Source organism: Polypterus senegalus, chromosome 17 (genome assembly GCF_016835505.1).
Source record: "Polypterus senegalus isolate Bchr_013 chromosome 17, ASM1683550v1, whole genome shotgun sequence".
NCBI lineage: Eukaryota > Metazoa > Chordata > Cladistia > Polypteriformes > Polypteridae > Polypterus > Polypterus senegalus.
This window is the reverse complement of record NC_053170.1, coordinates 31,842,672-31,858,707: the sequence shown is the minus strand read 5'-3', so window position 1 is coordinate 31,858,707 and position 16,036 is coordinate 31,842,672. Positions and strand designations below refer to the sequence as shown.

The following is a 16,036-nucleotide window of genomic DNA, read 5'->3' as shown; positions in this document are numbered from 1 at the left end:
ATCCTGGACATGACACGACTGCGCACCTCACCCACACTCACTCATACAGTTCAGCATAGCCGCCTTGGCATCTAGTCGAGCATGAGCACTTCATGTGGATTTGCACTTTTGTAAAATGGGAAGGCTGTTGGCAGGGCATAGAACATTTCCTGTTTTTCTCACATTAATTTTGTATTTTCATGGTTTACTTTTTAGTTGTGGGGCAGCACAGTGGCCCAGTGGCTTGTGCTACCATCTCACAGCTTGAAGCATATATGGCAAGGCGTTTTAACATTTAATTCCTTTAATCTGATAACTGCTTTCAAAATGTTGATGTCATCAGTTTTAAATTTGAAATCAGTACTTAGAAATTTGATATTGGGCTTAGAAAATTTTATATCACGCTTTTAAAATTTGATATCTCACTTTTGAAATTTGATATAACTTAAATGATAATATTTACACATTTTAAACTGTCACGTCATATTTTGTCATTTTGATATCACGTTTATAAAATTTAATTTCAAGCTTTTAAAATTTGACATAGCGCTTCAGAAATTTGATATCAAGTTTTTAAAAATGGATATAAACCTTGTAATGTTTGATAACAAGCTTTTGAAATTTGATATTTGTTATGATAGCTTAAATGGTGTAATATATATATATATATATATATATATATATATATATATATATATATATATATATATATATGCTTTAAACTCACATCATATTTTGTCATTTTGATATGTTTATGAAATATGATATCAGGCTTATACAATTTAATAACACACTTTTAAAATTTGATATCTAGCTTTGGAAATTGATATCAAGTTTGAGAATGTTGATACCAGATTTCAAAAGCTGGATATAAGTTTTTAAAAACTTGATATGAAATTTTAAAAGATTGATAGCAATTTTCTGCCGTATGGTATCACATTTTTTATATAAAATTTCATAAAACGGGAAATGCATTAAATGTTTAAACGGCCCACCGTAATATCCTTTTAGCATTTAAACTGTCTTTATTGAAATTATGTTTCAAAAGCATAATATCACAGTTTAAAAGCGTGATATCAAATTTTAAAAACTTGATGCCACATTTAAAACTATGTTATCAGCGTTGTAACGTCTGATTATCATGGAAAACGGATCTAATGTTAAAATGCCACACCATAGGAGAGACCGGGCTGTGTTTCCGCGCTGTTCAACATCTGGATTTGGTATTTACGTTGTCCACTGGCCTGTGTCAGACCAAAACCCAATCCCACCTCCATCACACAATTCGAAAATATTATGCTTTTTATCCAAAGTTTGCTAGTTAATTTATATGATCTAAACGAAGTACGTAAGGCAGTATCGATGCCTGGTTCCTTAATACTGTACATGTGCACAGTAAGTAATCAGCTCTCTGATTTGTTGTTACTACACTAGTACGGGCTCTGATTCCAGGGGACAATGAAAGTGGATTAAATGGATTCAGCACTGGGTAGACCGTTGGTTATTTTTTCATCCTTTACCTAATTTGATTTTAGTGAGCGAGTGAACATTTCAAGTGGTGTTTATCGCGTTATATTTTATAAGCATATAAATGTCTTTATATTTTAAAAGTAAAATAATTTGTTTAAAAAGAAAACTCTTTGATCCAGTAATAATCTTTCTGGCCCCGCGGGTGGCGGCAGACGGTGGGTGGGGTCTGACTGCAATTGGATTGTACGACACATTCGGCCCGCCCCTCTCTGGAGAGACTCGACTGCCGGCTGTTAAAATGGGATGTTTTCCAGACACCGGGCTCCGACCTCCGCCATCAGTCTGACTTACGAACACCTCGAACCGTGTTTAGCGAAATAAAAGCTGAATTAAACATGGCTCTTAAAGAAAAGTAAAGAAACTGTCGCTGTAATGGCTTCAGACGTGAGGAAGCGCAAGGGCGTAGTGTCGGAGCGGCGCGCCTCGTTGACCCAACAGGGCTGCACAGCCAAGCCTCCCGAAGGGTCCCAGGATTCGAATCTGTCCAGACTATGCTTCAAGCTGCTCGTCATCCTGCTCGTCCCAATCTGCGCGCTCGGTCTCAAGTACTACTGGGATGGACAACTGGCCAGGCGACAAGTAAGTGGACAGCCGTGATTCGTGACTGCGCTGCTGCGCACACTGTCGTAGCGCCTCATGCAGTTATCTGTAATTCTGTTCTGGAATAGGAGCGGAAATGATCTCTGGTCTCATTTTCCGCAGGCGAAGGAAAGTTTGCCACTATGAAACTAGCTCGCACCAGTTACAAAGAAGGCCTGCTTTAAAAGCTTGCGGATTGTATTTTTAAGAACGGCAAATCTTTCACTCATTCATTCAGTTGCCTTATAACGGCAACCCGGGTTGGGATTAATGTGGGGGATGAAATAATCAGCCAATGATTGTATTTTTGTATAGCGCCTTTGACAAATTGCCCAATCACAAAACATGATATGTTTAAAGCAAAATACTGTATAGTGTAAAATAAGTAATCCTGAAACATCAGTAGAAACCTAGGAAAGGAACAGTAAATATACGGTTGCTGAACAGATGGTCAAGACATCTACATTATCAAAAAGGTTTATATTAAAATTGTGCTCCTTAAATTTCGTTTGAAAAGCATTATTCCAGTTGTTTTTTGTCCTCACATAATAACCATTATTGATTATACTGTAAAGTGGCATGCAGAAATGATACTTTTCTTCCTTTTCTCCCCTACATTTTTTGGCACCCACCCCTTCTCCCCAAAAACCTGCAACTGGACGACTTGACTGAACACACGTAGCCTGTCTGTGACGCTAGGATACTGGATTTCAGTCTACGCATAGGGGGCGCCATAATTTGCCTGTTGTCGCGCCAAACTGTAGTTGTGGTTTCGGTCGAGTTCGGAACGCGCCGAATAGATGGCCTTAGCGAAGCCTTTCCAGCTTCCCTTTCCTTTTCCAGGAGTATTCCCTGCATTTCAATTGTAGCAATAATAAATACCTTCTGAGCAACACGAGTCAGAAAAAGTGGATGATGCGAGAGTGGAAAAGAATTTTGTGTAGAGGAACCGTTACACGAATATACAGTCAGTGCGTTCAGGAAGTATTCAGACCCCAACACTTTCTGCACAATTTTTTGTGTTGTAGATTTATTTTTCCAATGGATACATTTGTTATTTTTTCCAAATACTAGGGTGTTGTACTAATTTATTGAGAAGTCAAGCAAAATTACACTTCAATCTTGCATGTTGTAATCTTTTTAGTTAGCCAATAAAAGGTGTTGTTTTGCTTGACTTCTCACTACATTATTTTTCCAATCAATCTACACCTAAGAACCCACAATTACAAAGTGAGCATTTTTTAGAAAGGTCTGGAAATTTATTCAAAATGAAAAAAACTTAAAGTTCTCATTCATTTAAATATTCTTAATAGGTTTTTAGAAGTACACACAGACATAATTCCAAAAATGATATTTTCGGACTCGTGGAAGTCTAAAATATCAAGATTCATCAAAATCCTGAAATGAAATTTTTGGAGGATTCCAATACTTTCACTATACTTTGTATATGAGAAAGTCAAAAGGGGGAGATCCAGAGAAGAGCTACTCTTTTTATTTAAGTGTAACCGTCCTGTCTGTGCTGTGAGCGTCCTGAAAGTGAAGGACATTGAGAACACATCAATCAATCAATCAACATTTATTTATATAGCACATATTCATACAAAAAAAATGTAGCTCAAAGTGCTTTACAAAATGAATAGAGAAATAGAAGACACAATAAAAGATAAACATAAGTCAACATTAATTAACATAGAATAAGTAAGGTCCGATGGCCAGGTGGACAGAAAAACAAAAAACTCCAAAGGCTGGAGAAAAAATAAAATCTGTAGGGTTCCAGACCAAGAGACCGCCCAGTCCCCTCTGGGCAATCTACCTAACATAAGTCAAACAGTCCTCTTTGTATTTAGCGTTTTCATAGAAGGACCTGATAATGATGGTCACGTAGACTTCTGGCTTTCAGTCCATCAATGTTGGTGCATCATGATGCTTTGAGTAGGTGGTGGTGGCGCAGGCACATGGGATGGGGGGGATGGGGGGATAGACCTTAGGAGTATGTCACCTGGGACAGATGGCACCCTTTGTGGCAGAGAGAAAGTACAAGCAGACCAGAAGCTACTTTGAATGTCTCACTTTCCACGGGCTACTCACAACTGCATGGGGACAGCAGAGGGGGTGCTGAACACGGGGACATGGTTGGAAACTTGTTAAGGGTAAATGTTGGTTATTCTTCATACAAAGACACCCAAGACACATGGAATAAACGACCAAGTGGTGTGGTAGACAGAAGCACTTTGGAGACCTTCAAATCTCAACTTGATGTTACTTTGGAGAATCTAGGTGAACAGGGTTGGTGAGATTATTGGGCTTAATGTTGCAGTTAACATAACTCAAAGTGATTGTTGGCTGAGAGTTTTCACTTGAGATTTGGGATGATGGGTTGGCTCATCTCAGAAGGTTTATGTGGAGGACAACAGCACAGATGGACATTGTAGGGCTGTGCAGCTTAAGGCCTGGTTAAGCTGGTAGTGGACATGCAATATTTGTTATGTTGTAAAAGTTGTTCCATTACTGCATTTTGGCTATAGAGGTCAAACTGGATAGGTCAATTTCTAAACATCCTGTACACTCATACAATCTTTACACTCAAAATCAGCTGACTCTGGAACACTACATCTCGAAAAGGTAGAGCGACCTCAGCTTCTTGATCCTCTACTTACCCAAAAGTATGCATGCCCACCCAATACTCACACACACGGCAGTACTAGAGCTACAAAAAGGACACGGCATATGCCAGGCCTTCATAAGCAGGTTCAACCGCGATGGCTACCTCAGTGTGTGACTGACCTGATAACTTTAGCTGTTTTTAACTTACTTCTTCTTGATGGCACTTATGAAATCACTAAATGAATTTATCAAAATCTGCTCTTTTAGGAAGCCAGCCTGCAGTCCCTTGGAAATGAAGGGCTCTTCCTGTTCTCCTCCTTGGACACCGACAATGACCTGTTTCTTAGCCCGGAAGAATTCAAACCTATTATTGAAAAACTTACTGGTAAGTGAGTGCGTGCCGGTCTCTTCCATTTTAGTCTGCACTGTAAAGCCTACTGATTGATAAATGATGGTTTGATGGCGATGACAGTGAAATGCTAAGCACTGGAGATTCCTCAGGGCAGAGTGAGTGAGCAAGCGGACCCTAAAACAGACTGGCACTCCATACAGTGCTGGTTCCTTTCTGTTCCTGTCCGTTGCTTGTGAGACAGACTTTGGTTTCTTAAACTCTTAAATCTTACTAAGAAGGTTTGAGAAATTGGGCTCTTGCGTGGAGTTTTCTGAATTAACACATGGCAGAACTCGGTGGTCCTCACATTTAATCGTGGGGGGATCACTGTGGCTACAGAACAAACATTTGGTCTTTAATCAAATTGTTAATCCAGAAATTGCAAACTGGGTTTTGTAAACTTGGGCATTTCAGCAGGTGGCACTGCTGGCACATGGGTCCTTTGACCTGTCTTCTGCATGAGAAGGCATTTCGATGGACTGACACCATGCCTAGAGTTGCTTACTACCTTGTGCCCAGCACTGCCTGTAAAAGCCCCCATCCTCGGTGACTCTGCAGGTTTGAGGAGTTCCTAATCTTTGACTACATTATGGCAATATGGGGATGAAATAATGTTCTTCGTTTTCTTTTATCTTTGCTTTTTAAGTTTTTCTTCTTTTAAGTATTTAGATACTTAAGCTGTTTTTTTATCCAAGTGCGGACAAGTGGCTCGCATCACTTGTGTTTTTTTGTTTCCTCTTCCTTTCTGAGTACAGTTAAGGAAGCAAACTCCACTGAAAAAAGATGAAATAGCAAAAAATCCTTTTCTTGTGTTCACATAAATGTAAACCTCACACTGCTGCACATTTCTATGTAGTAACTATCATGTTGCCTTATCAGAGGTCAATTTTTGGCTCTTGCCCATTTTTTGGTTATGTTTGAATAGTTATTAATTCATTTTTCTTTTGTTCGTGTTCTGTGCCGCCATTTTCAGTTACCATCTTTTATATTCTTGGCACTGTTTTCTGTTATTTGCCCCCCGTTGCCTTGCAGTTATGTGACTGATGTGGTGTGATGACACGATTGCAGACAGTATTTTTTATTTTTTATTTTTTTTGTTCCCACTTGCAATGTCTGGTGGCCTCGGTCTTCCAGCTCCATTGTACAGTATACAGGGGATTCAGAAAGTATTTGGACCCCTTCACAGCTTTCATGTTTTCTTATGTTGCAGCCTTCTGCTAAATCATTTCAATTCATTTTTCCCTTCATCAAGCAACACTCAGTAGTACAGAATGGCAAACCAAAAACAGGATTTTAGAAATTTGTACACATGTATTAAAAAAAAAAAAAAACTGAAATATGAACAGTACTAGCTGTGTGTGGTTTTTGGAACAAAAACAATATGAAGGCTGTCTATTTGTGAACTTGGAGAGGCGTTATCTGACTCTTAAGAATCACCCAGGGCAGGAGATGTTGACCCACCTGTGCTTGCTGCCCCACTGGCTTTTGTGAGATGACACTGGCGATACCATATCTTCGCTGTATCACTTGCATATGATTCCTATTAATCTTTATCTCGAGCAAATCCTTCCAGATTAGACAATGATTTTAGTGAAAACTTCAAGCCTTGCCCTTCATTGCTGGGGCACGTTGTTGAGCCGTGGCATTTGCTTCCTTTCGATGTTGTGTCTCGTCAGCTGTGTCATTAGCACAAGGTTTCTTGCACACAGGTTGTTTGTAATGAGGTGCATTGAAACGACTAAAAAAGTGCATGCATGCGCCATCCAGTGGCTGTGGCTGAGCGTGAGCAGAGTGGACCACTCCATAGACACACTGGTCTTTCCTTCATATATGTCTGCTATTAAGACTCTTTACTCAGTATATTGTAGAAGCAGCTCTGGCAGCGATTACAGCCTGGAGTAATTTTGGTTATGATGCGCCAAGCTTCCCACACATGGATTGTGGGATTTTCTGTTATTCTTCTCTGTTTACCCCCCTCAAGCTCTGTCAGACTGGATGGAGACCACTGGTGGACAGGTCTCTTCAGAGATGTCCGATTGGGGTCAAGTCTGGCCTCTGGCTTGGTAACTCAAGGACATTTGCAGAGTTGCTCCTACGCCACTCCTGTTCTGTCATTGCTCTTTGTGCTTATGGTCATTATCCTGTTGGAAGTTGACCCTCCAGCCCAGTCTGAGATCCAGAGTGCTCTGGAGCAGTTTTTCATTAAGGATATCTCTGTACTTTGCTCCATTCAGTTTCCCATCAACCTTGTGTAGTCTCCCATTCCCTGCCTCTGATAATCAACCCCTCAGCATGATGCTGCCACCACCATGCTTAACCATTGCACAGCAGATTAACAGTATTTGGGTTCCTCCAGACATGACGCTAAACTTGGTTTCATCAGACCAGAAAGTCTTGTTTATCACAGTCTAACAATCCTTTACGCGTCTTTTTGCAAATTCAAAATGGACTTCCATGAGTCTTTTACTGAGAAGAGGCTTCTGTCTTGCCCGTCTAGTTAATATCGGTGGAATGTTGACGTGATGGTTGTCATTCTGGAAGTTTCTCCAATTTCTACACAGGTTCTGTGGATTTCGTCCAGAGTGACCATTGGGTTCTTGGTCACCTCCCTTAACAATGCCCTTTGCCACTATTGCCAGTGTCCAGCTCTCGGGGGATTCATGGTTGCTCCAAACGTCTTCCATTTTAGAATTGTGAAGGCAACTGTGCTCTTGGGGACCTTCAGTACTACAGGAATTTTTTACAGCCTTCCCCAGATCTGTGCCGTGATGAAATTCTTTCTCTAAGCTCTGCTGGTAACTCCTTTGACGTCCTGGCTTGGTACATCGGGTCAGCTGTTTGACCTTCTATAGACAGGTGTGTGCCTTTCCTAGTCATGTCTACTCAATTGAATTAACCAAACGTGAGCTCCAAACAAGGTGTAGAAACATCTCGATGATCATCAAAAGAATGGTATGCACCTCAGCCTGATATTAACTGTCATAGAAAAAGGGTCTGAATTCTTTAAGTGTGATTTTTTTTTTTTTCCAGTTTTTTGTTTTAAATAAATTTACAAAATTTTCTAAAATGCTGTTTTCAGTTTGTCATTTTGGAATATTACGTGTTGCTTGATGTGTGGACAAAAATAATTTTAAATGGTTTTAGCAAAATGTGGGAAAGGTGAAGGGGTCTAAATACTTTCTGAGTCCACTGTACATAACTCAGTTGTGCATGTGTAGTGGGACCTCATCCAGTGTGCCAGTGTTCTTGGGATAAGCCACTGCTTCCAGCAACCTTCAGATTGGATGATGAGGGTGAAGGTAATCGCTGAGTTAGCAAAACTGGAAGATCTTGTCTTTAGAATTTGTGTTTGTTGCCCTTCAAAATAACATCTTATTGTTCCTTTGAGCATGCAGAAGTACAAAGTAAACACAATATTAGAGTCTCAGATCTGAAACCACCATCTCCTTGCCAGCTTAAAGATGTCCCCCGATGCAAAATTCAGAAGACGAACCTTTGAAGCCTCTAATCTCTGTAAATGGCATTTCCAGGTACCTTACCTCCAGCTGTATTTGAAGAGGATGTGAACATGGATGATAGTGGTGAGACGTTCACCATTGTGTCTAAATTCCAGCCTCTTCTAATGGAGACGATGACTAAAAGTAAAGATGGCTTCCTTGGGGTGAGTATAAATGATGGATGAACTTTGCCCTGTTGCAGTTTTCCAAACTACAATGCTAGTTCAGGTGGTTGAATTGGCATGCATAGTGTACCATTTTGCAGATTGATTATTTCAAATTCCGCCTATCAGTTTGGAGATCCTGGTCCTGACCAAATGATGACAGTAATGATGCATGTAAATGACTAAACCCCACACCACTGCAGTGTCTCAGCGACTGCTCTTGGTCTTGCAGGTATCAATCAGTGCCCTCCGTGGACTCCGAGAATGGACCAGCCCTGCTTTAACTTCCAGTGTTTATTCTGCCAGTCAGTTCCGCATCTTTCTGCCCCCTAAAAACAAGCGAGAGGTTGGGGACCCTTGGTGGATCATCCCCAGCGAACTCAACATTTTTACTGGGTACCTTCCCAATAACCGTTACCATCCTCCAATGCCAAGGGGTAAGGAGGTAAGAGCGAAGAATCCTTATTTTTTGTAAAATTGCCACATTATTTGTCCTTTTCTGTGTTTCATTTTGTAATTTTGTGTGTTATGGTGTCTCGAGAACAGAGCACCTTTACAGATTGTTTCACATAGCAAATAAGAATAAAAACGCCATGTTGGTGCTCTGCTTCTCTGAAACAAAATAAAGTGCAAAGGGTACAAGCAAAACCAGCCATTTTGAAATCTGCATCTTATTATCAGTCCTTTTCTGGAAAGTCAGAAATATAGTTAAAACTGCAAGTATGGGATGACTACTGTCATAAATATGAGTCCAAGACATTATAAAGGTTTGGGGCAGCCACCCGTATATTGTTTTTCCCAGCTGTAAAAGGGTTTTTTGAATCAAAAGCACGATGTGCATATCACAGAGTCCAAAACAGAACTGGCTATAGTAGCCCAAGATGTAGGCTTTAAAGGTCTGGAGAGGAACTGATGTCCTCAAAGGGGCCGGAACCAGAAGTGACGTCTCAAAGGGGCCGGCTTCGGAAGTGACGTCTTCTGAGGCGCCGGAACCTTGCAGGATTTCCCGGGAAAGGTCTGTAGGGAACTGAGAAAGACAGTCAGCGCACTCTGCCGCCCCTGGTCGGATGTTTTATTACAATTATTCAGGCCCTTTAGCTGCCGCCTCCTCGCACGTGTGTGACACTACAATTAATCTGAACTTTAATTTGAAAAATCTTTTGAGCTTCTTTAATCAAAGCATCTTGTCCAGTTAGACAACATGGGCTCTATTTGGTTTTGTTGTCTATGGAGGTTAAGCAAACCCCTATGGTCATATACACTGTCATACATCTTCAGTTTCTTTGTAATTTTTTTCATTATTAATGAAGACAACTGTTGGTCGATTAGATGCTTTTATATCTGAAAACTCATTGTTTCCTTTAGACTGTAAGTTTAGTCAAATTTGTTCTTAGTATGGTGTGTGCTGGGTAATGGAATCCTGCCATCTACACTTTGTAAATGATTATTGCACTTGTGAAGCTGTCATTTATGAATTCAAGTCCCATATTTAAACACCTTGTAAGAGAATTTTAACATATAGTAGCTGAACACTCGGTCATATTTTTTTTCCGCATTTTTTCTGATCTGAATGCAGGATTAATCATACAGAGTTAAGCTGTGAGGCAGCAGCACTAAAGCATTTTGGATTGCAGTTCCAAAGTGGTCATTTTGAGTTGATTTTCAAAATCGGTGAGGTGTTTTTTTTTTTTCTCCATGTGTACTCCTGCATCTGCAAGACTTGAAAGTTGAGTTAATTGATTACTCTGATTTAGCACTAAGGTTATGTGTGGATCATGATGTGTTTGGGTGGGCATTCTGTTTGCTGCTTAGGTACTCGCACAAAGACAAGTGAAAGTAAGAATGTAATCGTGGGGCATGAGAGGAAACGTGAAATCCCATGAGAAATCCTTCATGAACATAGAAAGAACATGCGACCAGGACAGACATATTGAGCCAGCAGGGAAATTAACCCCAGTCCCAGGAGCTGCAGAGTAACAGTACTAACTGCATCCATCGCCAAAGTACCCCACTGCTATAATATCAGTAGTGAAGTTTATTCTAATATTGAACTTTTCAAACAAAACTGTAAGCTGACTACATGGAAGACAATGGGATGCAGTCAAGCCTGACATATTATTAGGTGATTCCAACAAGAATTTTAATTCCTTTTTTTTTTTTTTAATTGATTTACTTGATTTTTATTAACAGACAACATGAGGCAACTGGTTACATTTTGTCCTTTAAATTTTTTGCATTTTGTTTCCCTGTCTACAATTGGGAGCTAAACTGCATTCTGTTTGGTACAGTATATGATGTGTGTTTTGTATCTTTTCATGGTTACCTTTCATTCCAGGACAGACTGGTTAGCCTAAATGAAATGCTTTGTGCTTTGTCATTTCAGGTATTAATTCACTCTCTGCTCAGCATGTTCCACCCGCGCCCATTTATCAAGACACGCTTTGCTCCTCAGGGCACAGTAGCTTGTATTCGGGCTAGCAGTGATTTTTATTACGACATTGTTTTCAGGTGGGAAAAAAATTTGAAGTTCATTCAGATTAAAGTCTTGTAGCTTACTTTACAGTATCAAAGTAATCAAATCATCTTTCACACAGTCTAATATGATTGCTATTGAATACACTTGATTTCCTAAACTGCTGAGGGATATGAACTGTGAGAAAAGATTCAAGAATTGGAATCTTTTCCTTTTGGACTATATACTCACGTATAAGTCAGATCTTGAAACCCAAAAAATCAATCATAAAATCAGACCCTGACTTGTATGCCCGTTCATAAATGCAACACTTGATTTTTTTTTTTTCATCTTTTTGCTTCCTCCAATCTCGCAGTAGTTTCTCAGACGCATTGAATTGTGCAGTGCAGTGCAATTACCAATTTCTTTTGCCACTTCAACGACTTTTAATTTAAAACCAACTTCACGTTTATTCTGATCGAATACTCCATCATAGATAAAGGATGCTCTTACAATAAAGGTGTATGAGGGTGTGCACCCACATAGAAAAAAAAAAAAGGTAGTGTGCTCCGTGGTTACTCTGTCAGGTGGGCATTAGCATATCATAATCTCTTAGTCCAATACTGTGAGTTTTCCATATTTGACTTATACGACCGACATTATAAAATACCAGAAATTATACGATAAAATCAAGTCCTGACTTATTTGCGGGAGAACTTATCTGTGAATATATACGGTATGTTAGAAGTGTTTGAGGAATATGAAGTAAGGAAAAAGGGTGGGCGCCAACTGTAAGAAATATTTAGCTAAATGGAATAATCTACCAAGCAGTGTCGTTCTAAACAAGCACCATGGAGACCTTCAAACTATGACCCAGAGATATTCTGAAGACATTTGCGAATCAATTCTTGCTCACCTATTTTGGACTGAATGGTATTTTCTCATCAGACCTTTTTATTTGTGTTTATTCTTCTTTTTTTCAGAATTCATGCAGAATTTCAGTTGAATGATATTCCTGATTTCCCCTTCTGGTTCTCTCCCGCCCAGTTCACAGGCCATATTGTCTTAGCAAAAGATTCCACTCATGTGCGTGAATTCCGGCTCTTTGTCCCTAATAACAGGTAAGTACCTGGGGGCCAGTCTTAAGTCAGCCTTGTGTGCTGATTTGACCGCTTGATTTTTGAAGAACATCATTTTAAAAAGTATTTTCTACTCTCTAGAATTTTTTTTAAGTGAGACTACTCCTACACCACGGTCACTTAATATTCTTGAACCCACCTATTTAAAGTAGAAGTGCGGCAAGTCCAAAGCCTATCCTGGCAATACTGGATGCTAAGCAGAAAAAGCCCAGGGTCTACTCAAATACATACCCATAGTCATACTGGGGTCAGTTTAGAGTTTCCAGCACATCTTTGGAGATATGGGAGGAAGTCATGCAGAGAACAGGGACAATGTCTAGTCATGGAGCTTGAAACCAGGATACTATTCTACCTTGCTGCCCTCATGTAAATTAGAAGATAATAAATAAATATCAGTTAACCAAAGATGTGAATTTGAGTTGCTGAGGTTTAAATTATGAACAAGAGACTCCAAAGGAAATGCAACATGTGGTAAACAAAATCATTAACAGGACCCAATAATAGTCTGTATTAAGAAACTACATTAATTGCTGTCCGATGAGCCCACAAGGACTTGCTTCTTAAAAATGTGGAGATAGAATGGAAACTCCACAAAGACAAAGAGTTGTCATTGGGCTTAAACAAATCTGACTTCTAACCCTGTTTTAAGTGTCCTTCTTGGTGATGGTGTTCCCTATTGTTTGGTTGACCTTGTTATTAAACACACAGAAAATCAATCTGTGTCAGTAAGAATGAGTTCTATTTCACTGTCATGGAGCTCTTTCATTTTTAAACACTTTCTCGTAACCCATAAGGCAGTTGAAGTTTAGTGCTGATCCCTTACGATTTTTAAACTCCTAGTTTTTATTTTAAGGGTTGCAGTATCAGAAGTAATCGGTAACCAATCCTGGAAGGGGTGGCGGACTATTGCTGGACATTCTTGCCCATTCTGGGAAAATTTAGGGACTTGGGTCAACCAAATATGCGTATCTTTAGGATTTGGCAGGGACTAGAAACAAATTAGTAATCTGGTTAGGATTTGAATCCCTTTGCTGCCCTCAGCTGTACCTATTCATAAAATGATACCTTAAAATAATCCTGTGTATCTGTGAAGAATATCCCATGCCCTCATTGTCTGTTTTGTCTTCAGGTCGTTGAATGTTGACATGGAGTGGCTATATGGAGCTAGCGAAAGCAGTAATATGGAAGTGGATATTGGATTCCTTCCACAGGTAGGATTCTGCATATATAAACGAGAAACGGTTAACTCGAGGGTCAGTTTTGATGCACTTTTTTTTAGTATGTGTATCATATTCAAACACAGTAAATCATAAAACTACAAAAAGCACATTGCAATCATTAGTCTTTTATTCAGATGTTAAACCCCAGGGAGTTCAGTGCCCTTCTAGTAGTCTGTTACAGCGTGCATCTGTTGCCTTGGGAATTGAACATGAACATCAGTCTGACAGAGGGCAGAGGTGTCACAGGGAGAGGGACAGACCCAACAGGGGCCTTTTGGAAATGGCAAAGCCACAGTGGCAGATGGAAAGCTCTACTGCTCATCATTTTTGATGACAAGAGCTGTCATGGAAGATGGTGAGCACTACATGAGTTTTGTATGTGCTGGTAGTGAATTCTCAGAGGGCCTGTGAGACACAGAGAGACCATAGAGGTCTGGCAGGGTGCTAACCCAGCTCCTCAGGGATGGCAGGTGGTACCAGTGATATTCTGTTTGTCCCAGCCTTACACAGGCTGCAGGCCACTCAAATGTCTCAGAGATCCTGTTCAATTATGATTTTCAGTTCTACACCAAACACCACCAGAGGACACTCTGAGCTGGTGAAGCTATAGCTGTGGAGAGGTCATAAGGAATGACCCTACTCCTTTGATCATTAAATAATCTGAAATCCAAGCATTACCTTCTCATTTTTATACTCGCCAGCATAGATATCAGGTAACGGCCATCTGCCTCCTTCTGCTTGCTTGCTTGTGCTCCCACTCTGACCTCACCAGGATTGACTGCACTGATGAAGTTACTTACCGCATTTCCCTATTCATTCAATCCCCAAGCCAACTCCCTTGTCATGCTCTGTCCATGTACCTCAGGTTGTCCCTAGCCAGAACTGTTCTCAAACCTTCTACCAATCAGCTGTTCACCCATGCCTGTGGGCCAGGTTAAAATCCGTCTGTGTGCCTTGCACCCCCAAATTATGATTTTTGCATTATCTCAGATGACACCAAGTTCCTCTTTTAATGTGTTCGGCCCTATTCTGCAATACGCGGGCAACTTCCATTTTATATTAATGTAACGAATCATATTGCAGAGTCTCTTTTTAAAGCATGCTCTTTTTAGCTCATGCCTTATCACTCATAAGAATACCAGTCAAATAGTCAATTGTCAAATATAAAATCATATACAGTACATCAATCAAATAATCCATCAGGCTGTTTTGGCTCTGTGGTGAATTCCAGACTGGATCTTTAAATTTCCACATCCAGAATATCAGTACTTTTCAAAAATGCATAATAATAATAATAATAATTATTTACATTTCTATAGCACTTTTCTCACTTCTCAAAGTGCTTCAGTGAATGAGGTGCCACTTCAATGACCATGTGCAGCATCCACCTGGAAGATGTAACGGCAGCCATTTTTGTGCCAGTACACGCCCCACACATTAACTGTTAGGTGGTGAAGTGGTGAGAGAGAGAACCAATTAGAGACACAGGATACTTAGGGGCCCAGAATGACTATGCTGTGGTGGGCAATTTATTCAGGACATCTGGATACACCCTACTCTTTACAAAGGATGCTCAGGAATCTTTTATGACCACAAAGAGTCAGGACATCAGTTTTACGTCGCATCTGAAGGACAGCACCATTTGTAAAGCTCAGTGTCCCTGTCACTGCACTGGGGCATTGGAATCTACATTCAGACCACGGGGTAAGCGCCCCCTGCTGGCCTCATCAGCACCTTTTCCAGCAGCAACCCAAGCTTTCCTAGATGGTCTTCCATGCAAGTACTGGCCACACCCAACCATGCTTAGCTTCAAGTGGATGATCTGTTCTGAAGTGCATGTGGTATGGCTACTGGAAGAGCTCCCCAACCACCTTGCGCATTCAGTAAACTTGCAAAGGTTTTCCTTAGTCTTTGTAGGGTTGAGGGCAGTCCCTTGACGGAGGTGAGCCAATGGCAATGCCCCTTGGGGAATCGCCTAGAAAAAAATAAATATATAGCAATTAAATGATCAGCTGTAAACAAAAAATGAAGAAATCCGGCATGGAAGAGGCATTTTCACCCCAGCCAGTGGGGCAGAACCCAGGCTGAAACATAACAGAAGCATACTTTTATAGACCTCCTTTATCCTGTCCTTGACACACCTCTTTAACTAGTGAGTGTGTAGTTTCAGATCACTCAGCTTAGGCAGACTCCACACCACACACTTTGTTCCTGCATATACACTGTGTGCACAATTATTAGGCAAGTGAGTATTTTGACCATATCATCATTTTTAATGCGTATATTCCAACTCCAAGCTGTATTAACTTGAATGCTTATTGGATTTAAGCACGTCAGGTGATGTGTATTTGTGTAATGAGGGAGGGTGTGGCCTAAGGAGATCAACACTCTATATCAAGGTGTGCAGAATTATTAGGCAGCTAGTTTTCCTCGGGCAAAATGGGCCAAAAAAGAGATTTAACTGACTCTGAAAAGTCAAAA

At 40.3% G+C, this 16,036-nt stretch overlaps 1 protein-coding gene across 1 annotated transcript in view; it reads left to right on the top strand.

Annotated features, from left to right (window-relative positions):
• LOC120517230 (selenoprotein N-like) overlaps window positions 1-16,036 on the top strand; it is a 60,754-nt gene that overhangs the window by 34,547 nt on the left and 10,171 nt on the right. Inside the window, exons 9-14 of the mRNA XM_039739403.1 lie at window positions 4,960-5,077; window positions 8,614-8,744; window positions 8,977-9,189; window positions 11,128-11,252; window positions 12,180-12,317; window positions 13,465-13,546. Of these exons, the coding sequence (XP_039595337.1) occupies window positions 4,960-5,077; window positions 8,614-8,744; window positions 8,977-9,189; window positions 11,128-11,252; window positions 12,180-12,317; window positions 13,465-13,546 (807 nt within the window). The remainder of the gene's footprint in view (window positions 1-4,959; window positions 5,078-8,613; window positions 8,745-8,976; window positions 9,190-11,127; window positions 11,253-12,179; window positions 12,318-13,464; window positions 13,547-16,036) is intronic.